The sequence below is a fragment of the Papio anubis genome, chromosome 6 (assembly GCF_008728515.1).
Source record: "Papio anubis isolate 15944 chromosome 6, Panubis1.0, whole genome shotgun sequence".
Taxonomy (NCBI): domain Eukaryota; kingdom Metazoa; phylum Chordata; class Mammalia; order Primates; family Cercopithecidae; genus Papio; species Papio anubis.
Genome location: NC_044981.1, coordinates 123894838 through 123919976, shown reverse-complemented (window position 1 = coordinate 123919976; position 25139 = coordinate 123894838). Strand labels below are relative to the sequence as shown.

Below are 25139 nucleotides of genomic sequence, written 5' to 3'. Positions count from 1 at the left end.
TGAAACCTGGTCTCTACCAAAACTACAAAAAAAAAAAAAAAAAAAAAAGATGGGCGTGGTGGCAGGTGCCTGTAATATCAGCTTCTCAGGAGACTGAGAAAGTAGAATTGCTTGAACCCAGGAGGCGGAGGTTGCAGTGAGCCCAGATTGTGCCACTGCACTCCAGCCTAGGTGACAAGAGCGAGATTCCATCTCAAAATAAAGAAATAAATAATAGTTAAAAAAGTAAGCAGGCATGGTGGTGCATGCCTATAGTCCCAGCTACTTGAGAGGCTGAGGCGGAAGGATCACTTGAGCTCAGGGAATCAAGGCTGCAGTTAAGATTTTGCCACAGCACCCTAGCCTGGGCAACAGAGTAAGATCCTGTCTCCAAAAAAAAAAAAAAAAAAAAAAAAAGCAACTGTGAGGACTGAGTTGTTGTTTTTAAATCACATTTCTTGCATAAATCAATTGCAGGGCATGTGGCCTTATATTTACAGGGCAGTTTATGTTTGACACCATGGGTATGACCAACATTCTGAACAACCAAGAGACTGCACAAGCTCTGGCAGACAGATTGATGGAGCTGTCAAAAGAAGATTCTGTAAGTGTTTTCTCTGAAGAAAGTAAACTATGAAAACCAACATTTAAATACATTCTGTTTGCAGTTATTATTAATTTTTTTGACCAGTTTATCCCTTTCAGCGCACAATTCCTCAGAGAAATGACATCAGTTTATGAGAACAGCCACTAAGGATTCTGGGCACAAGATGTGTTAAGTACACAAGACAGACAAGTAGGAAAATCTTCTAGGTTATTTAAAGTTTATTACATTGTGCCCTGTTTTCTGTCTTGTGCTTAATTTCAGTCAGAAGTGACTTTATATATATATATATATATGTAAAACATGCTAGTGGCTTTATATTTCACATAAACTTTACTCAACAGTGAAACCAATTCCTAGTTTGAGGAGAAACCTGAGAAAGTGTGACCCAGATGTGAAAAGATGAAGGGAAGGGGTGCTAGATGAGAGGGGAAGGGAAAGAGAACACAACAGAACAGAAAGAAGCAAATCAGTAATTCGGTTGGGGACGGGTGTAGGAGAAGCCCAAAGAAACAATTTCATCAGACACAGATCCAAGATTCTCTCTCATTAAGGTCAGTCTACACTTCAGAAAACAGTGAGAAGAAGCCAGTCCACATTTCAGAAAATGGTGAGAGGTCAGTCTCCAGACAGCTCTCACAGCCCCAAAGAGGACAGCATGGCTATAGGAATATGCAGTGTGGCCAGGCTCACACCTTTAATCCCAGCACTTTGGGAGGCTGAGGCAGGCAGATCATTTGAGGTCAGGAGTTGGAGACCAGCCTGGCCAACATGGTGAAACCTCATCTCTACTAAAAATACAAAAATTAGCTGGGCATGGTGGTGGGCACCTGTAATCCCAGTTACTCAGAGGGCTGAGGCAGGAGAATCGCTTGAACCCGGAGGTGGAGGTTGCAGTGAGCTGGGGTCGTGCCACTACTGCACTCCAGCCTGCGTGACAGAGACTCAATCTCAAAAAAAGAAAGAAAGAAAGAAAGAAAATGCAACGTGCAGCTCTCCATCTGAGGGAAGTCAGGAATACGAATAGGATGGAGATAGGGCTGATGTTAACATATTCAATAACCTAAATTCTCCAGTTTCCAAGGAATTCTCAAGGAGAGTCTCAAATCTTTCTTTTCCACCATCATAATTCTACTTTGTGGGTGAGTTTAACACTGTCTCTGCACACGTTCTCTCTCTCCTTATTATCGAGTATCTGCTCCTGTTTCAGTGTGGCTTCTGGGTCTGCACCAGGCATCTCTGGGCGTAGCTGTTCTGCACTGGGTGGGGGCTGCGAAGCTGCATTAGCTGTAGTTTGTCTTCTGTGAAGTCTCAGCTACGCAGTGAGGCTCAGGCAGCCCAATGACGAAAGGCCTTTGGCGAGTCTTGCTGATAAAATGAGCAGGGATATTCACAGAGATGCCCCCGCACTGTCTCCCAAAACACCGAAGGATTACTCAGCGTGCTTGGTGTCAGTTCAGTGTACTTATTTCCACCTAATTATTTAAAAAATAACCATGTATGATATCATTTGGATGGTGCTCAAACCTATAGCCTGAGAGGGAACCAAATTTGAGAGGCCCAGCATGTTTTTCCTAGCAATTCTGCTACTGCAGCCTCTTTCCCAGGCCTTCTTCTTCCCCGTGAAAGGCGACAAGATCCCTCCTGTTCCCTTTCCTCATTTGGCCGAGGGGATGGTGTGGGCCACTTTGGTTCCAAAGATCTTGAGAGACCCTCCCATAAAACTCTGGTGTCTTAACTGGATTGTGACAAATTGTTGAGAACCAAGAGTACGTATGGTAACTGGAATATGAGATTAACTAGAAAGTCTCATGTACTGACTCGAATTGAGTACTAGTCGCTCGGTTTTCTGGACATGTAAATTAATTAGGTAGAAAGCTGAAATCCCTGCTAAAAAGTGTGTTCTCTCTTCTGCTGCACTGTTAACACCTGTATTTCAGATGAATGTTTTAAATGGGAATTTTTCTTGGCGGGGCGGGGTGGGGGGCATTCTTTAGGACAAACCTCTGGAATTTTTGTCATATTTTCTGCTGAAGAAACGTGGTAAAGAGAGCAAAGATTTTGAAGGAAATGTTATTCCAACAAAATGTGACCCAAAGACAACATTCAGTTTATTCATGAAGGTAAAGTTGCTGCTGCATTTTTATGCCGTTGCTTTTCTGTAGACTTAGACCCACGTGATAAAGAAATTCATAAACCATTATATAAGCTCTATTGGGAAGCTTTAACTTGTCATTTCTGCAAAGAATTTTATTTTCATGAAGTATTATTAAAAAGGGTGTTTTGTAGTTTCGTAATATGAGTAATACTTAAGCCACTTAAAAGCATGACCTGCACTATGTTAACTTGAGCAGCACTATTTGGTTGTGGGGGAAAGTTAGAAATTTGCATTTTGCTTTGCCATTTATACAGTTGAGCCTTGAGAGAACTTCAGGGGAAATTTTTTTTGAGGGGGGTGAAACTAAGAATAGTTCTGTTTTTTCTTAGCTGAGATTCAAATTCATTAAAGAAAAAAAATGGGTTTAAAGTGAGTTCCGACTGGGCGCGGTGGCTCACGCTTGCAGTCCCAGCACTTTGGGAGGCCCGGGCGGGCAGATCATTTGAGGTTGGGAGTTCAAGACCAGCCTGGCTAACGTGGTGAAACCGCATCTCTACTAAAAATACAAAAATTAGCTGGGCATGGTGGCACGCCTGTAATCCTAACTACTCAGGAGACTGAGGCAGAAGAATCACTTGAACCCGGGGAGGTTCAGTGAGCAGAGGTCACACCACTTCACTCCAGCCTGGGCAACAGAGTGACACTCTGTCATAAATAAATAAATAAATAAATAATAAAGCTAGTTCATCAGGCAAAAAAGAATAATTTTGCAAGTGCTATATTCAGAATCCAAGCATTCTTGGTTACATGAAATAACCAGGATTCAAGAAATGCTGAGAATTATGTTTTCATTCACATAGCTGATTTCTATGTAGGGAAAAATACTGTTTTAGAACCATTTTATGTCCATGGAGAAGTCACCTTTGATGTTTGAAGGCGTGGGATGGCAGTCCCTAACACAAACTCACCATGGGGGGCTGTTAGGAGTAAAAGACTTATGAGCACCCCTAGCAGGCAAATCATTTGTTGCCTTATTAACCTGATATTCTGGAAGTATTTGTTAATGCTTCTTTAAAGGACAGTGCAGGGCCGGGCAGGAGCACACATGGAGGACTGCTGGTGGCAGCATCCCCTCTGCCTGCCGCCCCAAATGAACTCAGCAGCACATACCTGCCGTCATTAAGACCCATGCTTGGCTGGGTGCAGTGGCTCAGCCTGTAATCCCAGCCCTTTGGGAGGCCAAGGTGAGTGGATCACTTGAGGCCAGGAGTTTGAGACCAGCCTGGCCAACATGGTAAGACCCCGTCTCTACTAAAAATACTAAAATTAGCCAGGCGTGGTGAGGCACACCTGTGGTTCCAGCTACTTGGGAGGCTGAGGCAGGAGAATCGCTGAACCAGGGAGGTAGAGGTTGCAGTGAGCCAAGATTGCGCCATTGCACTCCAGCCTGGGCAATAGAGCCAGACCCTATCTCAAAAAAAAAAAAAAAAAAAGACCTACCTTTCTGCTGTTACCATAGCACAACCCTTACTTTAGTCCTCCCCTTCCGCCACAAAGTGCCCAAGTGGCTTATTCTGCCCAATCACCTGATATAAGCATCTCCCTGAGAAAGGAGTCTTTATTTTATTTATTTATTTATTTATTTATTTATTTGAGATGGGGCCTCGCTCTGTCACCCATGCTGGGGTACAGTGGCACAATTATAGCTCACCATAGCCTTGAACTCCTGGGCTCAAGCCATCCTCCTGGTTCAGCCTCCCAATGTGCTGGGATTACAGGCCTGAGCCACCACGCCCAGCCATCCCAAGAGGAGTCTAAATGCCTTCCAGGGATATCTAAGCCCTTTACAGGCTGGAGCTCTGCTTGCTGGCTGCCCTGCCCCTAAATCGACCTTTTCAGGAAACTTCTCAAGCAGAGGGCAATTCCTCATCTTTTTAGTTTCATTCTCTAAATATTTGCAGGCGCTAACCACATGCTAGACCTTCTGCTAAATCCTGGGACTGGGCAGCAAAATAAGACAGTTCCTGCCTTTGTGGAGGATGAGGCCAATACATAAATAGGTGGTACAGCATGATTAGCGCCTGTTAACAGGACGCGCGGGCTGGGATGGGAATCCCGGGGTGGGAACGCCAGATGGGCATTTAGTCCAGACTCCCCTTTCTGCTTGTCAGAGGCTGCCGTTTTTGTCTCATTATGCCAGCCACCATCTCTTTGAAATTCGTGGAGATAATTCTTCCCAAAAGGGTGGACATAGTCTCCATCCATCCTTTAGCCTATGAAAACCTGAAAAACAGCACCCAGGCCTCTAATATCATTCATTTTCCCCTGGTTCACTAAAGGGAAAGATCAACATATATAACCCCATTACACAGGTTCCAAATTCTTCCGAAGTCCTTTCAACATCTGCTGATTCCTGACTCCCTGGAAACTTTATTGGATTCTTTCACCCACTTTTATTCCTAAGGGTGAAGCTATTGCCTCAAACCCCAGGCATACAGATCCCAGAAAAGCCCCTCTTTGTAGCAAGAAAGCAATAAGGACAAAACTAAGGTGCTTCCTCCTCTGAAGTGCCACTCTCACATTTGAAAGACCTAACTCTTGGTGAGAACCGTTTCTGGGATCATTGACACCTAAGGGAACGATGACTTGGAGCAGTTCCTCTGAGACTCTTTCTCCTCAAGTTCCTCTGCCAAATAAAATTCAAACTGAATGACGTCTTTTCAACTGGCTGTTGACCCGAACAGCTAATCATGTTCATAAAATAATGCATGAAATTTGGGCTGAAAGTTCCTTATTGCTGGAAATCAGGCCCTCTATTGCTACATTGTCTGCCTGTAATAAAACTGGAAAAATGCAAAACTCCTTAATGCCTGGAAATTTCTTTGATTTTTTAAAAAATTGAATTAGAAAAAATACGTATTCGATTCTCATTTGATTCTCTACTATTTAACACTAAAGAGCTTGGGCACAAAGCCCACAAAAGAAATGCAGAGACCTCTAGGAGGAAGAACCACAGCTAAATGTCAGTGTTGAATTAGGATAAAAATAGAAAAGCTGATTTTCCTTACATTAGGGTTTATTTTTAAACCTGGATATCCACTCAGAGCCTCAGGAGACAAAGGAGGGGAAAGTGAAAGCTTCTCTGAGATAATTGTTTTAAAGACCCTTCCAGCCGGGTGCAGTGGCTCACGCCTATAATCCCAGCACTCTGGGAGGCCAAGGTGGGTAGATCACCTGAGGTCAGGAGTTCGAGACCAGTCTGGCCAACATGGTGAAATCTTGTCCCTACGAAAAACACAAAAATTAGCCGGGCATGGTGGCAGGTGCCTGTAATCCCAGCTACTCAGGAGGCTGAGGCAGGAGAATCCCTTGAACCTGGGAGGCAGAGGTTGCAGTGAGCCAAGATTGCAGCACTGCATTCCAGCCTGGGTGACAAGAGCAAGACTCCATCTCATAAAAAAAAAAACAAACCCTCCCAGAGAGGCTTGTGTAATAGGGATTATCTGTCAAATCCAGGACTGTGTGTGTGTGTCCATCCATGTATCTATCTATCCATCCACCTACCTACCTACCTACCTACCATCCTGCTGCCCAGTGATTATTTGCTCCTGGTTTTTGTCTGCCTATAATGTTTACACTGATACCATGCAACCATGGTGATGGCTGGCCGCCAGAATTATAATTGTTCCTGAACTCTACCTGTCATTTTCACAACTATTTCTGGCCCCTAATCCAGGCAGCTGAGTGTTTGCTGGCAGAAGCATCAGCAATGACTAGAATGTCTCTGGAAAATAGTGTCTGCCTATGCTCCATCCTAGAGAAAAATTCCTAACATGTTCTCCGAGCTTTTTTTTAATGGTCTTCCTTAGATGTCCTGGAGAGCCAAGGCAAAGACCCACCAACCCAAAATGATCGTTGTCTTATAAATGTGCAAAGTTTCTGCCATGTTACTTCGTCTGAATTCATCCATAAAAACTAAGTAAAAGATAGCATCGGAATCTAGAATTAAGCTGTAAAAATTCTGGCAGTTAAACATATAATATAAAATGAGTGACCTTGCCAATTTTAGGTTCGAACAAAATTACTATGCCGAATCAATGTCCTATCCACAAAGAAAAAATTATATTTAAAAAAGTGAGTTGCTGCTGAGCCGGCATGTGAAACAAAGCCCAGTTGTAAGTGAGCAGGTTCTAAAATAGCCAAGGTGGTCTGGGGGTTCCATGATGACACCTGAATTTTAATGCATAAACTTTCATGTGAGCCTGTGTAGTCAGGTGATCTCCCAGAGACAGATGGCTCCCTTATCTGTGAGATCCACAATACAATTGTGTGCTGTTTGCATTATCTTAATCTTGGTCCAACTTGAGAGTTTTTGTTTTTGTTTTTTGAGACAGCCTCACACCATCACCCACGCTGGAGTGCAAGATACTGGCTGGGCACAGTGGCTCATGCCTGTAATCCCATCACTTTGAGATCCCAAAGCAGGAGGAGCACTTGAATTTGAGACCAGCCTGGGCAACATAGTGAGACCTTGTCTCTAAAAAAATAATGAACAAAATTAGCCAGGCATGGTGGCGTGTGCCTGTAGTCCCAGCCACTTGGGAGGCTGAGGTGGGAGGATCAATTGAGCTTGGGAGGTGGAGGCTGCAGTGAGCCAATATTGCACCACTGCACTCCAGCATGGGTGAAAAAGTGAGACCCTGTCTCAAAAGGAAACAAAGTAGATCTCCTCCCTCCGCCCAAACCATAAGTATGGATACATGCTGGGCTGGTATGAGACAGCCACAGAGCAGAGGACAAAAGAAATCATAAGAAGACTCCCTGGAGCAGACAGGAAGCACTTAGGCTCAGGCGGGACCTCCTGCCATCTAGGACTAGAGCTAGCTGGCTGCAGCTTTGCAGACCTGGGTTCTTCTGCAGAGGCTCAGGCTGCCAGAGCAATGTGGTATCTCCAAAATAAAAATTTGTTTTTGCCTCAGTAGAGTAAGGTAAAAGGAGTCTTGGTTACAAATTGAAGTTATTCTTCCAGCATCATCCCTGGACATCCAAGGGTTGCCATTGGTAGTTTCGTCGTTGATGAGGAAGGCAGCAATAACGGTCGCTGACCATGATCGTCCCTCAACATAAACACAGGACCATTGCTCTGTTGCCAGGGTGGACCCTGCGGTGCTGCAGGCAGCAGGGGTGGGGGTGGAGGGCTTTTTAAAAAAATGTGCTAAGTTTTAGGGAGGCCACAGTAAGAATAGTTAACAAGGTAGTGAAGAAAGAATAAGCCTTATTTAAATATGCAGGTCTAGAAAGGGTATGCAAACTGTTTTTGACACATTTTCACTTGGTGGGAAAAAAAGGAGTGAGTTTTGTGAGCTTTTCCTTCTGGATCTTAAAAATAAAATAACCTATTTGCCCTCAACTGAGAAGGAACAGAGCAGAGCTGAGGCAGAAGCTTCTTACCTAGCCAGGCTCGGTGGCTCACGCCTGTAATTCCAGCACTTTGGGAGGCCGAAGTGGGCGGATTACCTGAGGTCAGGAGTTCCAGACCAGCCTGGCCAACATGGCAAAACCCCATCTCTACTAAAAATACAAAAATTAGTGGGGCGTGGTAGCGGGCCCTGTAAGCCCGCTCCTCAGAAGGCTGAGGCAGGAGAATTGCTTGAACCTGGGAGGCGGAGGTTGCAGTGAGCCGAGATTGTGCCATTGCACTCCAGCCTGGGTGACAGAGTGAGACTCCGGCTCAAGAAAAAGAAAAAAAAAAGAAGCCTGTTATCCAGGAATGTGTGTGAGTCTCTAAGCCTGGGAGGAGCCCCAGGCCAGCATGACTCCCCTGGCTCCCAGGGAAGAGGGAGCTTTGCTGGATTTAGTTTTCAAGTATTATGTAGTTCAAAGGAAGCAAAGGCTATTTTCAAAAACCATAAAATTTAAGAGTGGCATCCCATTTGCAAGCACTTAACTCATTGTGTGTAGGGAACACTGTGGTTGGGGCTGAAGGCAGAGGCTTCTGAGGGCCTCCTGCAGGCACAGTATTGAGTTTTCAGAGATGCCAAGACCTGCCTCCAATAACCAAGTTTCCATTCAATCTTCAGGAAAGAAGTGTTGTAGAAGACAATTCTTGGGACACAAAGTCCAGGCTCAGCAAAAATGATTTAAATTTTGAAGCACTGATTAATCTGGTAAGCTAATTATTACATAATGTAAATTTACCATTGGTTTTGCTCCTGACAGTGAAATTTCAGCCTTTATTCTGGTTAGTTCTTTGTTTTCCTTGAAAATTTCCCTTTGGGGGATTAAAAGAAAAACCTCAAGTATAATTAGAGGTAATTCAGCTGGCAGACTTATTTTTCAAATAAGCCCTGGACTGAAAAGAAGTTGAGCCAGAAGGACAGCAGTGTAACCATCTTGGAGCAAAACCAATCTGGTTGTTACTCCCTGACTTTCCTCTATGATACTAGGATGTCTTTTAAAGAAATGGCATGGGGACAAAGCCTCACAGTTTCTAATTAATCTACCAACTTACAGTCTGACTTCAAAAGTTGAGTCTAATGAACGCAATGTCTAGGGCTCCGTCTTTCTATGTCAAAGGTAAAGTGTGGAGGAAGCTGCAGCCTCGGCAGAGGCCAGTCCCATCCTGTGTAGCCCAGGGCATGGCACGTTGTTTTGTTTTCTTCAACACACAAACACACTTATTATCACCTTTCATTCTCAAAATCCTATAAAAGACACATTCCTAGCCACATTTTATAGACAAAGGACTAGAATTAAGAAAAGTTACATGTGGGAGAAAAAGTCAAATGACTTCCCTAAGGCCAGACAATTGGGCAAGAAAAATCTTAAGTCCTGCAGCCCTGAGCTCAGACCTGGGGCTCTCTCCCAGCCCCAGACACCCTCGCTGTATCCCTCTGCTGCAGACAGTGCAGGCCGTGGAGCCCCAGGACATGGGTGCCCACTCGCCCCAAACCCATCCCTAGGAACTCCCAGGAGGAACGTGTTGCATAGAGCAGGGGATATGAGGGTATCTCATCTGACTATTGGTAATAATACCTGACAGTGGTTTCAAGATAACAACCAAAGGTTTGACAATGAAAACCTTAGTTCAAAATGATTATAAATGTTGGATAACTCCAATATTTAAAAATATATACATATAGAAATACACATATAATATTAAAAAATAATATGGGCTGTAAGCCAACTGACAAGTGGGATGCAGATGTATTTTTTACCTCATTAGATATGTCTAAATAGGTAGTCTATACAGACCATGTGTTTGGAAAATAAGAAGAGTTTGGCAGCTCATGCTTGCAATCCCAGCACTTTGGGAGGCCAAGGTGGGTATATCACTTAAGCAGAGGAGTTTGAGACCAGCCTGGGCAACATGGCAAAACCCTGTCTCTACAAAAAAAAAATACAAAAATTAGTCTGTTGTGGTGGCTACTCTGGTGGCTGAGGCAGGAGGATCGCTTGAGCCTGGGAGGTCGAGGCTACAGTGAGCCATGATTGCACCACTGCACTTCAGCGTGGGTGACAGAGGGAGACCCTGTCTCAAAATAAAAAACTGAAAAAAAGAAAAGTGTGTTTATAGTATTTCAACTACAGTGAGTTCTCTCATTTTTCTCTTAAGCTATTTTTACATTATAATTCCAGTTAGTGAAATTATGGTTAACGCATCTTGGTGAAGATCACATAGCATTACACATTGTTTCATTTTAAACAAGACACTTATTTAAACAACAGGGTGCTTGACTTGAAGGAAAAACTATCTGGGAATCATTTTTATCAACTAATTGATCCTCACTTAAAGACAGATTGTCCTACATATAAGAGGTAGGTACAGAAATGTTATAAAATTTGCCCTTCATGTTACAATGATAAATGAAAAACATTTGAATTCTCCAATTGAACAAGGTATGCAAGGATTTATATATATATACACACACACACACATATATACACACACATATATACACATATATATATATGACTATTGGTAATAATACCTGACAGTGGTCTCAAGATAACAACAAAAGGTTTGACAATGAAAACATATATATATATATTTCTGTTGTTAAAACAATGAGAGCAAAATAACAGATTGGAATATAAAGATAACTGCTGAATGTGCATCCCATGAAGGGAGAAAAGAGGTGTTTTTTTTTTTTTTTTTTGAGACGGAGTCTTGCTCTGTCGCCCAGGCTGGAGTGGGGTGGCACGATCTCGGCTCACTGCAACCTTGGCCTCCCAGGTTCCAGTGATTCTCCTGCCTCAGCCTCCTGAGTGGCTGGGATTACAGACATGTGCTAACAGGCCTGGCTAATTTTTGTATTTTTAGTAGAGACAGGGTTTTGTCATGTTGGTCAAGCTGGTCTCGAAATCCTGACCTCAGGTGATCCAGCTGCCTCGCCCTCTCAAAGTGCTGGCATTACAGGCGTGAGCCACTGTACCTGGCCAAGGAGGTCTTTTCACAGAAGCATTTTTCACCTTCTCATCTCCATTTGTGTTGATCAACACGTATCATTAGCCACTAATTTTTTAAAAAATCCTTGTGCACATTCATCAGTTAACCTTATGTACAATAAAGGAATGGTGAAGGAAATGAAAGAACAGAGAAAACTATACTGTAATAGTTAGGATGTAGTGGAACCAAATTGCAGTTGAGAATGCACCCTTGGTATGTAAGAATAGCCTCTGGCGTAAAGTAGCAGGTTCTCTTTTTACTGGACTCCTCCTTCTGCTGCTGAAACACATCAATTGCATCTTTAACCTCCATTTCCAATTTTGCAGGTGTTTCTGTTTCACTGATTGGCCATCTGACAAATTGGAATCTGATCCACCTCATTGACAAGCCTTGCTTGTCATTAGTTTACTAAGTGTACTAAGTAAGCTAAGTTTACTTAGTTTACTTAGTGGTTATTACTAAGTGGTGTATGCCTGTTAATCTTAAATTGTACCAAGGAACCATCCTGCCCACCACCTTAAAATTAATGTGAGCAGTTCTGACTCCTTCCTTGAGCTTTCTGTTTACCATGGTGAGTGCTGGAGTTACCTCAGGTCTGCACTGAATGAGAACACAAGCAGCACCAGGAGTGGCAGAAGCAGTATTGTCATATTTTATTGGGGGCAGTGTGGGGTATATTTAGGGCTGGAGGGAAAATAATAATCCTAGGCTCAAATTGAAGGACATTATGTTTTTGAAATTTAGATATTATAGATTTTCTGCTATAAAGATGCTCATTTTATAGCTTTTGAAACATGCAGATAAAAGAAAAAAAATATCTAGTACCAGCAACAAAAAGTAATTTCTCTCTCCATATAAACATAGCACACACAACATCAGGCTATGGAATGTCTTTAGGCTAGTGTATGATTTTCACCTCTGCATTAAAAAATAAAACAAGAGGCTGGGCATGGTGACTCACACCTGTAATCCCAGCGCTTTAGGAGGCTGAGGTGGGTGGATCACAAGGTCAAGAGATCGAGAACATTCTGGCCAGCATGGTGAAACTCTGTCTCTACTAAAAATATAAAAATTATCTGGGCATGGTGGCATGCACCTTTAGTCCCAGCTACTTGGGAGTCTGAGGCAGGAGAATCACTTAAACCCGGGAGGCGAAGGTTGCAGTGAGCAAGATCGCACCACTGCACTCCGGCCTGGACTAAAGAATGAGACTCCATCTCAAAAGAAAAAAAGTAAAATAATAAATAAATAAAACAAGAGTTGGAAATATAACATAGCACATCTGGCAACCTGGCTAGCCAGGAGAGATGGGCTCATAGCTCCAAGTCTATCCTTAATACTGAAGTTAGATCCTTAATACTGAAAGAAGAGCATATGCTTCAGATTTTTCATATGTCAGTTGGAGAAGCAAACTAGCTAATAATAAAAAGCTGTCTTCACCTGTTCATGCTGCTGCAATAGAATACATGAGACTGGGTAATTTACAAAGAACAGAAATTCTTTATGAGGCTGGGAAATCTAAGATCAAGGTGCTGGCATCTGTCAAGGGCCTTCTCTTGGAGTACTCACATGGTGGAAGGCAAGAGAGGACCAATTCCCCCTGCCAAGCCCCTTTCTAAGGGCACCTGATCCCATACATGAAGGAGGAGTCCTCATGACCCAGTCATCTTTTCACGGCTCCACTTCTTAATACTGTCACATTGGCTACACCTGAATTTTGGAAGGGACACATTCAAACTGTAGCAGAGGGCTAGCTCATTTCAGTTTTTCTATTTGCAGGATAATCAATAAAACACTACTTGGAAAAAGAAATAGGAAAACAAACAAGGGTAGACAAGCCAAAGGCTTCCTCACTAGACTGTAACCTCCATGAAGACAGGACTCTGTCTTGTTCTCATCATTACATGGCCAGCACCAGCATAAGATACCTAATATTGATTTGGATGGACAGATGGATAAAAGTAAATTTTCAAACTGCCTTCCTTTAGATCCAAGATTAAAATTCCCCTCTCTACTTGGCCATCAGGCTGGCCTGATATGAGGGGCTCTCTGGTGATACTGGGGACAAGTGATGGACAGCGGGGTCCTCCACAGCCCCCTGTGAAGTCCCCTTCAACCTGAACAGCACAAACCAGCAAGGGGTGGTGGGGGGGAGTTCTCCATGTAGCTGCCTGACTGCTCAGCACTTCTACTTCTCCATCACTGACTTGAGTTCTTAACACTTCTCTACAGGAGAGAATACTCCAGAAGGATTCAGCAGAAAAGCGAACTAGAGTTGTCAGGGAACTCTTACAGAGTGAGAGAAAATACGTGCAGATGCTGGAAATTGTGAGAGATGTTTATTTCACACCACTGAAAGCAGCACTGTCATCAAACAGAGCAATTCTGAGTGCTGCCAATATCCAGATCCTTTTCTCTGATATTCTACAGATTTTAAGTCTTAACAGGTAACTCCGGAATATGTATTTTTTTAAGTATTCATTGTGCACTGAGAAGAGCCCATACTTTAATGTTTCTAAAGCTGCATGGAGGTGCAGTGATGCTCTGCCCCTCTTAGGGACCCTGATTATAGCAGAGAGATCGTCATCACATTACCTACCGGGCTGCAACCAGTAGTAATTCCCAAGGACACCCCTTCCCTGGTTCCTAGCCATGGCGCAAGGAGTGGCGTTCAGGACCTAGGCTTTTTGTAACCCCGCGGTCCCCAACCTTTTTGGCACCAGGAACCAGTTTCATGGAAGACAATATTTACACAGACCGGGGAGGGGGGGAATGGTTTCGGGATGATTCAAGCACATTACATTTATTACGCACTTTATTTCTATTGTTATTACATTGTAATATATAATAAAATAATTATACAACTCACCATAATGTAAAGCAGTAGGAGCCCTGAGCTTGTTTTCCTGCAACTAGATGGTCCCGTCTTGGGGTGATGGGAGACAGTGACAGATCATCAGGCATTAGATTCTCATAAGGAGCATGCAACCTACATCCCTTGAATGTGCAGTTCACCACAGTGTTTGCACTCCCATGAGAATCTAATGCTGCTGCTGATCTGGAGCTCAGGCAGTAATGCAAGCAGTAGGGAGCGGTTGTAAATATCCATGAAGCTTCACTCACTCAACCGCCACTCACCTCCTGCTGTGCGGCCGGGTTCCTAACAGGCCATGAACCAGAACCCATCCACGGCCTGGGGGTTGGGAATCCTTGCTGTAACCAATAGACAGTCCATGCAAAAGACAGCAGGAAAGAGGAGAGCCATATACTCATTCTTAATCAGCAATGTTCAGTTAAGCAATGGGAAAAAAACCAGAAGGATTTAATGGGATTAAGCCACCAGGACACTTAGCTTAGAAAGCCCAAGCTGGGGGTCAATTTAATAACAACATATTTTCAAGTGCCTAACATGAGAGAGAAAAGTGATCATTTCTCTCTGTGGTAAAGGGAGGCAACCTGAGTATGTGCTTCCCCGATGGTGACTCTCTAGGTAACTTGGAACAAGTTCCTTCCTCTCAATGGGCCCCGGTTCCTACGGTGAAGAGGTTGAACTAGGACTCTTCCAGTGTTGAAGGCCTCTGATAGATGAATGAGGGATTTTCTTAGAGCCCTGGGGAAATGGGCCAAGCAGGGACTATGGCACTCCCTGTTGAAGACAGTGGAGCACTCCCCTCTAAAAACTGTAACAACTTTCACCCACCTGCCTATCTGGAGGCAAGAGACTGGGACATCAGGCGGCAGCTGTATCGTGGCCAGTGTGTGGTTCTGACTCAAGGAACTGAGGTGAAGAGGTGGGATTCTACCCCAGCCAACCTACTCCTTCACGTCCCAGTTCCCTTTCCTGTCAAATCTGCACTTCTCTGTATTAAGAAGAAATGACTTGACCAAAACCCTACTGTAAAGGACTAGGCTGAAAATGCCCGTGCTGATGACAAGGATATTTGGGTTTGTAAGTTATCTCAAGTGAATATTTCATGCTTATGCTCTTCTCATACCACAGGCAGTTTCTAGATAACCTGAGAGACAGACTACAGGAATGGGGCCCAGCTCACTGTGTGGGAGAAATAGTCACGAAGTTTGGAAGCCAGTTGAACACATATACCAATTTCTTCAACAATTACCCTGTCATTCTGAAAACTATTGAGAAGGTAAATGAATTTCAATCCCATCATTCTATGAGACCTGAGCTAGAAAGGAAGTTATGTGTGGAACCCGAAAGACCAGCGTTAATAAGAAAGGCTTCCCTGCTCTTAGCTCCCAGCTCTCTTCCCATACTGTGACCTCTGAGGACAGGAACCCTGACTTAGGGGCTAGCACAATATTTGACACCTAGCATTGCCAGGAACTGGTTTTTGAACTGAACTCATCCTCATACAAACTACCAGGGTTTCACCTGCCCCAGATACCCTCAGCTTACAGGAAAATGCTCCACAATTGAGCTTGGAATCCATTCTGCTACTACAATCCTGTGTGTCCTTGACAAGTTCACTCTCTCATGTAGAAAATTAATCATCCACAGCTTTTTTGGAAGAACAGTCAATTTCTGAAATGTCACTAGGAAGTAAGGAATGCCTTGATCTTACATTTCCTAGAGAGTAAATTATTAACAGTTTTCCCTGTTGCCATTTCTGCCATTATTTACTCTGAGCAGGAATATCCAATTCCCTTCTATACCACCTGCTGCTCTTGTGGGGATACCTTCTGCTGGGAATAAAATCCCTCTTTCTTCCCTCCTCATTTGGTATCGAAAGCCTAGAAAAGGCTACCTTGTCGCACGGCAGCACACTTCTGCCAGAGTCCACTGTCACCACTCATCTTCACTGAGGCCTGCAGGAAAGTCCTGTGAGCTGGGAGGCCTCTGGAGGGCTCCTGCCCTTGACAGCTTCCTTTGTAGTATTCCTTCCACCCCACCCAGGGAGTCTAGTCACTGCTGGATAACTTGATGATTCAACAGTTACGTAAATAAGGTAGTTTCATAGGACTGACCTTGGCGACAAGAATTGGAGCAAAGCATCACATGGTATCAGGAACACACTGGTGCCTAAATTTCTTTAGCTATAGATAATGATGCCTATTTCACTAGCACAGTGTGTGCATATAAGTAAGTACTTAGCTTAAATGTTAGCTATTTAGTTGTGGGGTTTGAGACAGGGTTTCCCTCTGTCACCTAGGCTGGAGTGCAGTGCCACGATCACAGTTCACTGCAGCCTCGACTTCCCCAGGCTCAGGTGATCCTCCTACCTCAGCCTCCCAAGTATCTAGGACTACAGGCATGTGCTACCACACCTGGCTAATTTTTTTTGTATTTTTTTGTAGAGACCGGGTTTCACCATGTTGCCCAGGCTTGTCTTAAACTCCTGGGCTCAAGCAATCCGCCCAACTCTGCCTCCCAAAGTGCTGGGATTACAGGCATGAGCCACCATGCCAGCCAATGTTAGCTATTAATCTGATTGAAATCCATAAATAATTCACTTGGCCTTAGCCGAAAGTCCTAGAATGAAATCGTGAATATTTGATTTCTAGAAGTTAGCACTGCCAACATCTTTTAGGCATGGAAAAGGAGGTAACCTCACAGGTGCTTTAATAGTGATAAATGAATACATTTTAAAACAGATAAGGTAGGTGGGTGGCTCACACCTGTAATCCCAGCACTTTGAGAGGCCTAGGCAGGTGGATCACCTGAGGTCAGGAGTTCGAGACCAGCCTGGCCAACATGGCGAAACCCCGTCTCTACTAAAAATACAAAAATTAGCTGGGCATGGTGGCGGGTGCCTGTAATCCCAGCCACTCGGGAGGCTGAGGCAGGAGAATCGCTTGAACCCGGGAGGCAGAGGTTGCAGTGAGCTGAGATTATGCCACTCTACTCCAGCCTGGGTGACAGAGCGAGACTCTGTCTCAAAAAAAAAACCCCAAAAAACAAAAAAAACAGATATGAAGTACAGTGGAATACCTGTATAATAAATATTACTATGGAAAACATAATTAATAGAAGCATTAAAGGTGAATACCATTAATAGTCAAGATCTTACTACACTGAAATAACATTTACTGTGTGACAGCCACTTTATGGATAGGATTTTTTTTTTCCACACCACAAGCATTAGAGATGGTATCTATGTTACAGATGAGAAAACTGAGGCTCAGAAAAGTTAAGTAATTTGATAAGGTTATATATTCGAGTTACTCTCATTCAAATCCAGGCCCACCTGGTTGCAAAGTACATTCTTATTTGTCTATACTGATTAAGTTCAATGAATAGGGTCAGGTCTATGTATAATTAAAACACATTTTTTTTTTTTTTTTTGAGACGGAGTCTTGCTCTGTCACCCAGTCTGGAGTGCAGTGGCACGATCTCGGCTCACTGCAAGCTCTGCCTCTCAGGTTCACACCATTCTCCTGCCTCAGCCTCCCGAGTTGCGGGGACTACAGGCGCCTGCCACCACGCCCGACTAATTTCTTGTATTTTTAGTAGAGACAGGGTTTCACCATGTTAGCCAGGTTGGTTTCGATCTCCTGACCTCGTGATCCGCCTGCCTCGGCCTCCCAAAGTGCTGGGATTACAGGCTTTACAGCCACAGTGCCCGGCTGACACACATTCTTAACATACTAGGAAGACACCAATGGCACTGCTAATAGTCTAATTGATTAGATATCGATGTTGCCCTTTTGCTTCAGGCATTCCATAGATCACGCTTGCTCAGTGAAACAGTGGACTTTATAAACTATCTCATAAAGTTTTGACAAAATAATCCTCACCTTTTAGTGCAGAGAAATGATACCAGCATTCCGAACTTTCCTGAAGAGGCATGATAAGACCATTGTTACCAAAATGCTGAGGTATGTTCTGAGGGAGAGCACAGCAGGGACCCCCCCAGAGAGGGCATTCCTGGGCCTTCAGAGACCAGAGTTCCTTTCTCTATGCCTCATACAGCCTGCCGGAGCTGCTGTTGTACCCATCCCGAAGATTTGAAGAATATCTTAATCTTCTCTACGCTGTCAGGCTTCATACCCCTGCAGAGCATGTTGACCGTGGGGACTTGACCACTGCAATTGACCAAATCAAAAAATATAAAAGTTATATAGATCAGGTTGGTTGCTGATAAGAATCTGCATCCTTTAAACATGTTACAATGCCTTTGTGATACTCCCACTCAAAGAGTCTGAGACACCTTATCTTCTTGTGGGGTTCTTTGCTTTAAAGTCTTTCATCCTTTTAATGCTAAATCAACAGTGTGTTCAGTGATTTCCAACACTAAGGGCATCTATTCTAAGCCAAGCAACATGAGACAATGTTTTCAGATATTTGTACAAATACAATAAAATTTTTATGAAAGTTTGAAGAATGAAGTATTTGGACTGATTTTTTACACAACTAAAAGGCAAAAAAATAAAAAATAAGTAAAATCCTTTGTTTCTGAAAGTACTTTTTTGTTTGTTTGAGACGGAGTCTCCCTCTGTCGCCCAGGCTGGAGGGCAATGGCGCGATCTCAGCTCACTGCAAGCTCTGCCTCGTGGGTTCAGACCATTCTCCTGCCTCAGCCTCCGCAGTAGCTGGGACTACCGGCGCCCGCCACCACGCCTGGCTAATTTTTTGTATTTTTAGTAGAGACGGTGTTTCACAGTGTTAGCCAGGATGGTTTCAGTCTCCTGACCTTGTGATCCACCCGCCTTGGCCTCTCAAAGTGCTGGGATTACAGGCGTGAGCCACCGGGCCCGGCCTCTGAAAGTACTTTCAATGCATTAATTAGCTTTCCTGCCTCAGTGAGTACGATGGTCATAATTATTATCTGAAGAAGTAATTAAGCACCTTGGAGACAGTACTATCATTCTGAAAATATTATTGTATTGTGCATACTGTAAATAGGCATCTGGGCTGAATGTAAACTGCTAACATATTTTTCCATGAAGATACTTTTTTGCATCCAATTTTGTCACTTGCCTTTGTTTTAAAACATTGGGTACAGAGAATTGATTTTTTTTTTTTTGGAGACAGAGTCTGGCTCTGTCACCAAGGCTTGAGTGTAGTGGTGTGATCTCAGCTCACTGCAACCTCTGCCTCCCTGGTTCCAGCAATCCTCCCACCTCAGCCTCTTGGGTAGCTGGGACCACAGGCAGGCGCCACCATGCTTGGCTTTTTTTCTTTTTTTTGGTAGAGATGGGGTTTCACCATGTTGTCCAGGCTGGTCTTGAACTCCTGAGCTCAAGCCATCTGCCCATCTCAGCCTCCCAAAGTGCTGGTATTACAGATGTGAGCCACTGCACCCAGCCCAGAAATTGGAAACTTTCTATTATAACATATGAAAATACCAAGCCCTGTATCAAGTGCCATAAAATATTTTAATCTATTTCTTTTATGAATAAAAATGTCACAATTTTAGTTTGCCTAAAAGTACTTTTTTTCCCCTAGATGAAGCAAAACATCAATATGAAGGATCATCTGTCAGATATACAGAGAATCATCTGGGGATGCCCTGTATGTATTCTTAGGAACTTGCTATATCTCATACTCATGAATACAACCTCCAATCATTGGCAAAAGGAGACCTACAGACCCCAAGGCAGCTACTATTTGTGGAATGCCTGCTACGTGCCAGGCACTGCCACGCCCTCCCATTTCACATCTTTCTTATCTGCAAGGTTGCTCTATAAGAAGGGGCACAAGTGAGCTTGCCCCTATCCCATAACTTTTCGATAGTCTTTGTTCCTTTATTGGTATTACTGTGATCACGATGCCCTTTGAGGAAAGGGGCCATGTGTTCTACTTATTTTCTTTTTTTCCGAGACGGAGTCTCGCACTGTCGCCCAGGCTGGAGTGCAGTGGTGCAATCTCAGCTCACTGCAAGCTCCACCTCCCAGGTTCACACCATTCTCCTTCCTCAACCTCCCGAGTAGCTGGGACTACAGGAGCCCACCACCACGCCTGGCTAATATTTTGTATTTTTAGTAGAAACGGGATTTCACCATGTTGGCCAGGCTGGTTTCCAACATCTGACCTCAGGTGATCCACCCGCCTCGGCCTTCCAAAGTGCTGGGATTACAGGTGTGAGCCACTGCGCCCAGCCCACTTCTCTTTCTGAATAGTTCCCTTCTTATCCCCCAACCCCAACTTTGTTTTTGATATTAGGAAAGCACTTACAAATAAAACTATAATTTCAGTAGTTTTAAAACTTTGACAAAAATTACTTTTTTTCCCCTTAAATATAGTTTTCTTTGTCAATACTGTGGTCTTTCTAAGAAAATCTGTTTCATAAACAGTGAAAACATTCACTTTTTCATGTTTGAACTGTGTTTTACTTAACATTTGCATATTCTGGGACATAAAATGGTTTGCAGTAGTAAGTTTTTTTATTTAAAAAAATTTATATGTGCTTCTATTTTGTTTTTGATTTATAGACTCTATCAGAAGTAAACAGATATCTAATTAGGGTACAAGATGTAGCCCAACTTCATTGCTGTGATGAAGAAATAAGTTTCTCTCTAAGGTAAACAATAGTTAACTATCCTAAGGCTGTGGACACCTTCCAAGCAGGTGACTGTCTTACTCATCCTGTAGCTCCAGCATTCAGTACAATGTCTGACACAGTAGGTTTGAAATGAATCTGCGCATTAGACTGAAAAGTTACAGACAACTCCCTCTGAGATAGTGTAGGCTATTTTATCACCATGTTCGCATTCCAGCCAGCTACTGGGTAGAATGGGAGAAGAAAATTGTCCCTGCCAGGACCACAAACTCCACATAAGCAGGCATTCTAAAGGTTGGTCACTTTTCTTTCTTTTTTTTTTTTTTTTTTTTTTTTGAGATGGAGTCTCACTCACTGCTGCCCAGGCTGGAGTGCAGTGGTGCAATCTCCACTCACTGCAACCTCCGCCTCCAAGCTATTCTCCTGCGTCAGCCTCCCTGAGATTACAGGCACCCGCTGCCATGCCCAGCTAATTTTTGTATTTTTAGTAGAGACAGGGTTTCACCATGTTGGCCAGGTTGGTCTCAAATCCCTGATCTCCAGTGGTCCACCTGCCTCGGCCTCCCAAAGTGCTGGGATTACAGGCATGAGCCACTGCACCCGGCTACTTTTCTACTTAGCTAAGCTCCAAGTGTTGCAGGATTTTCACACCAATGATCTGCTCAAATGTAAGAAAGAGAGGACCAATTTATTATCCTCAGATAGTTATTGAGGTCAGTTTTTAACAAGACCTTATGCTATTTAGTTTGCACGATGCTCAGAGTAACCTAAGAAAAAAAGATGGAAGGATGCTACTTTTTATAAATTAGTATCCCCTTTACTCCTTTAGAACAAGGGTGGGCAAAGTTTTCTGTAAACGTTCACATAGTAAATATTTCACGTAGTAAAGATTTTGCTGGCCAAATGATATATGCGGCAACTACCCAACTTTGCTATTGTAAAACAAAATCAGCTCTACCAATGATGCAACACATAACAAGTGATACACTATTGATAAACCGTACAAGATATAAATGAACAAACATGACTATGTTCCAATTAAACTTCATTTACAAAAACAGGTGTGGGCCATAGAGTGGTGATCTCTGCTTTAGAAAACTGTTCATCAAACTATGAATAAAATAATAGAAATAAAATAAATAACAAAATAATTAATAGAATAAAATAAAATTCTATTCCCATTCTTTCTTTCTGTATGTAAGTTTGATTTTCAGTATTAATGACAAAGAGTGACTCAGCAAACAGCAACCAAAGGGACAGGAATTAACTCCTTTAATTTGTTCAACTCCAATAAGCGTAATGAAAATTGATTTGTTATTTCAATGAATATTTCAACAAATGTTCCTCAACGGCACAGGGTAGCAGGGTAGGTGGAAGAAATCAGTCCCCTCACCTCCATCCTTACGTAGACTAGATCTTAAATGAAAATCAAATCACACAATATGTCACTTTTCTCATTGTCATGACATTTTTGTTTTCTTTGATCTGTTTTTTTGTTTGTTTGTTTTGTTTTGTTTTTTGGCTTGTAGCAATAGAAAAGAGCTACAATGATGGAAAGAAACTACCTACCAAACCAGCAATTCTAAACACACTGCTTTGGTAGAAGACATTCTGTGATGATTCCAGTTTTTGATTATTAGATTATTCTACATTCATGTATTCCTTCTCAAACACTCTTCCTTTCTTTACATAAGTTTGATTTTCTACATCATTTTTCTTCTCTCTGCAGAACTTCTTTTAACATTTCTTAATGTTCTACTAAGGTCAATGAATTCTCTCAGTTTGTGTGTGTGTAAAAAATTTATTGTTTGAAGGAAATTTTGCTGGATACAGAATTTTAGGTTGGTGGCTTTTTTCTTTTAACACTTTGTTTATTTCATTCCACACTCTTCTTACTTACATGGTTTCTGAAGAGAAGTTCAGTGTAATTTTTATCCTTGTTCCTCTATAGGTAATATAAACCAACAATACAATTCTAAGCCTCCCAGCCGACTGAATGGACTCCTCCTGTCAGCCAAGGGGATTCCAAAGTAAACCTGAAAAACTAGTTCAGGCCACGATAGGAAGAGGGGATTGGATATGCCTCATTATACTCTCCTCCCTTAAGTATTCAGGCACAACTGACCCAAATTAACATTGAAACAGAGATCTTAAGACTGATAAAATGAACTCCTTGTAGAAATAAGATACCAAATTCCAACTCATCTCCAGTATTGTATCACATGGCAGATAGCAGACCCTGAAATAAATCAGAGTATTTTACCTCAAAATATATTTCTTTGACATATTTTGAAATGGCCCTGCAAAGTAATCTCTTTTGGGAAAATCTCCTCTTTCCAGGTCTTTTCCTGATCCAGGAGAGATTCGGCTAAGAGTATGATAGCTTTTAAGGTCTGATAAGAGACATTTACCATCTATTCTCCCTGAAGCCTGCTACCTGGAGGCTTCATCTACATAATAAGAACACTGGTCTCCACAATCTCTTATCTAAAGCCAGACACTCCTTTCTACTGATTCCAGATCTTCAGATAATAACTCTTTCAACCAACTGCCAATCAAAAAATCTTTTGAATCCCTCCATGACCTGGAAGCCCTTAATTCAAGTTGTCCCATCTTTCTGGATCAAACAAATGTAAAACTTACATGCATTGATTGATGTTTGCCTGTAACTTCTGTCCCCCTAAAATGTATACAATCAAGCTTTAACCCAACCGCCTTGGGTACATTTTCTCAGGACTTCTTGAGACTGTGACCCAGGCCCTGGTCACTCATATTTGGCTCAGAATAAATCTCTTTATTTTACAGAGTTTGACTCTTTGTTGACAGTAAGGTGGGTTTTTGTTTTTGTATTCTCTGAAATGACAAAGATTTTCTCTTTTATTTTCTACATCTGAATGTATTATGCCTAGATGTAGTTTTTTTTTTTGGGGGGGGGTATTTATCCTGTTTTATGTTCTCTGAGCTTCCTGGACCTATGGTTTGCTGTCAATTATTTTGTAAAATCTCCAGTCATTATTACTCCAGATATTTCTTCCATCTCTCTTTCTTCATCTGGTATTCCCATTATGCATATGATTTGCCTTTTGTAACTGTCCCTATAACTTGGATATTCTGTTCTTTCCCCTGGTGGTCCCTACCTGCTACCCCTACTTTGTCCTTGGTCTTTTTTCTCTCTGCTTTTCAGCTTGGCAAGCTTCTATTGACATATCTTCAAGCTCACTGATTCTTTCCTCAGCTGTGTCCAGTGTATTAATGACCACACCAAAGGCATTCATTTTTGTTATATTTATTTCTGGTATTACCTTTTCTTTCTTAGAGTTTTGGTCTCTCTTCTTACATTACCCGTCTGTTCTTGCATGTTGTCTACTTTTTTCCATTAAAGTCCTTCACATATTAATCATATTTAACTTTCTGCTCTGATAATTCCAGAATCTCTACTATATCTGAGTCTAGTTTTGATGCTTGCCCTGTCTCTTCAGTCTGTGTATTTTGCCTCTTAGTATCATGTGTGTGTATATATATATATATATATTTTTTTTTTTTTTGAAACAGAGTGTCACTCTGTCACCTAGGCTGGAGTGTAGTAGTGCAATCTAGGCTCACTGCAGCCTCTGCCTCCTGGGTTCCAGCGATTCTCCTGCCTCAGGCTCCTGGGTAGCTGGGATTACAGGCACGTGCCACCACGCCCAGCTAATTTTTGTATTTTTAGTAGAGACGGGGTTTCACCACATTGGCTAGGCTGGTCTTGAACTCCTGACCTTAGATAATCTGCCCACCTTGGCCTCCCAAAGTGCTAGGATTAAAGGATTGAGCCACCGTGCCCAGCTAGAACCCCTTATAATTTTTTGCTGAATACCAGACATGATGTGTCAGGTAAAAGGAACTAAACAGGCCTTCAGTGTGAAGTTTTATGTTTATCTGGCTGGGAGTTAGGTCATATTTGCTGTTTGTTGTAGCTTGGCGTCAGAGGCTACAGTTTTCTCCCATGTCCTTGTTTTTTTCTCCCTATCATCTTTGGGTTTCCCTAGAGATCCCTTCTTAAATAGGGTCTGAGCCTTGCAGTTATTTTAGCTGTAATCCCATTATCATACCAGAGTCCTACTGCTGTGGTAGTTAAGATGTCAGAGGAGGAAAAATATTCTACAGTTCTGTGATCAATTTTCAGTCTTTTAATAAGTCTTTCACTTCTGGATTGTGACCTTCACAAGTGCTTCTCAGTTTTTGTTTTTCGTTTTTTTTTTTCACCTCTAACATGAGACAGTAAGGTTAGAAGTGGCTGGAATTGGGTATTTCCCTTCTCCCAGGTTGATTAGCCTCTGGTAAAATCTCAGTTGGTTAGGTTCTAGTAGAAGTTTCCCTTGAGGTCAGGCCTTTGTTAAGAACAAAATACTGACATTTAAGAAAGATGTTTCGATCCTGAGCAAGATGGCCGAATAGGAACAGCTCCAGTCTCCAACTCCTGGCGCGAGCGACACAGAAGACAGGTGATTTCTGCATTTTCAACTGAGGTACTGGGTTCATCTCACTAGGGAGTGCCTGACAATCAGT

The 25139-nt window shown here is 42.6% G+C and overlaps 1 protein-coding gene across 3 annotated transcripts in view; it reads left to right on the top strand.

Annotated features, from left to right (window-relative positions):
• Window positions 1–25139, top strand: part of ECT2L (epithelial cell transforming 2 like) — a 113204-nt gene that overhangs the window by 72393 nt on the left and 15672 nt on the right. For all 3 annotated transcript variants that reach the window (XM_021937808.2, XM_031667393.1, XM_031667394.1), the window contains 8 exons: window positions 480–583; window positions 8762–8848; window positions 13363–13577; window positions 15131–15278; window positions 17894–17967; window positions 18062–18218; window positions 19538–19603; window positions 20524–20612. In XM_021937808.2, the coding sequence (XP_021793500.2) occupies window positions 480–583; window positions 8762–8848; window positions 13363–13577; window positions 15131–15278; window positions 17894–17967; window positions 18062–18218; window positions 19538–19603; window positions 20524–20612 (940 nt within the window). The remainder of the gene's footprint in view (window positions 1–479; window positions 584–8761; window positions 8849–13362; window positions 13578–15130; window positions 15279–17893; window positions 17968–18061; window positions 18219–19537; window positions 19604–20523; window positions 20613–25139) is intronic.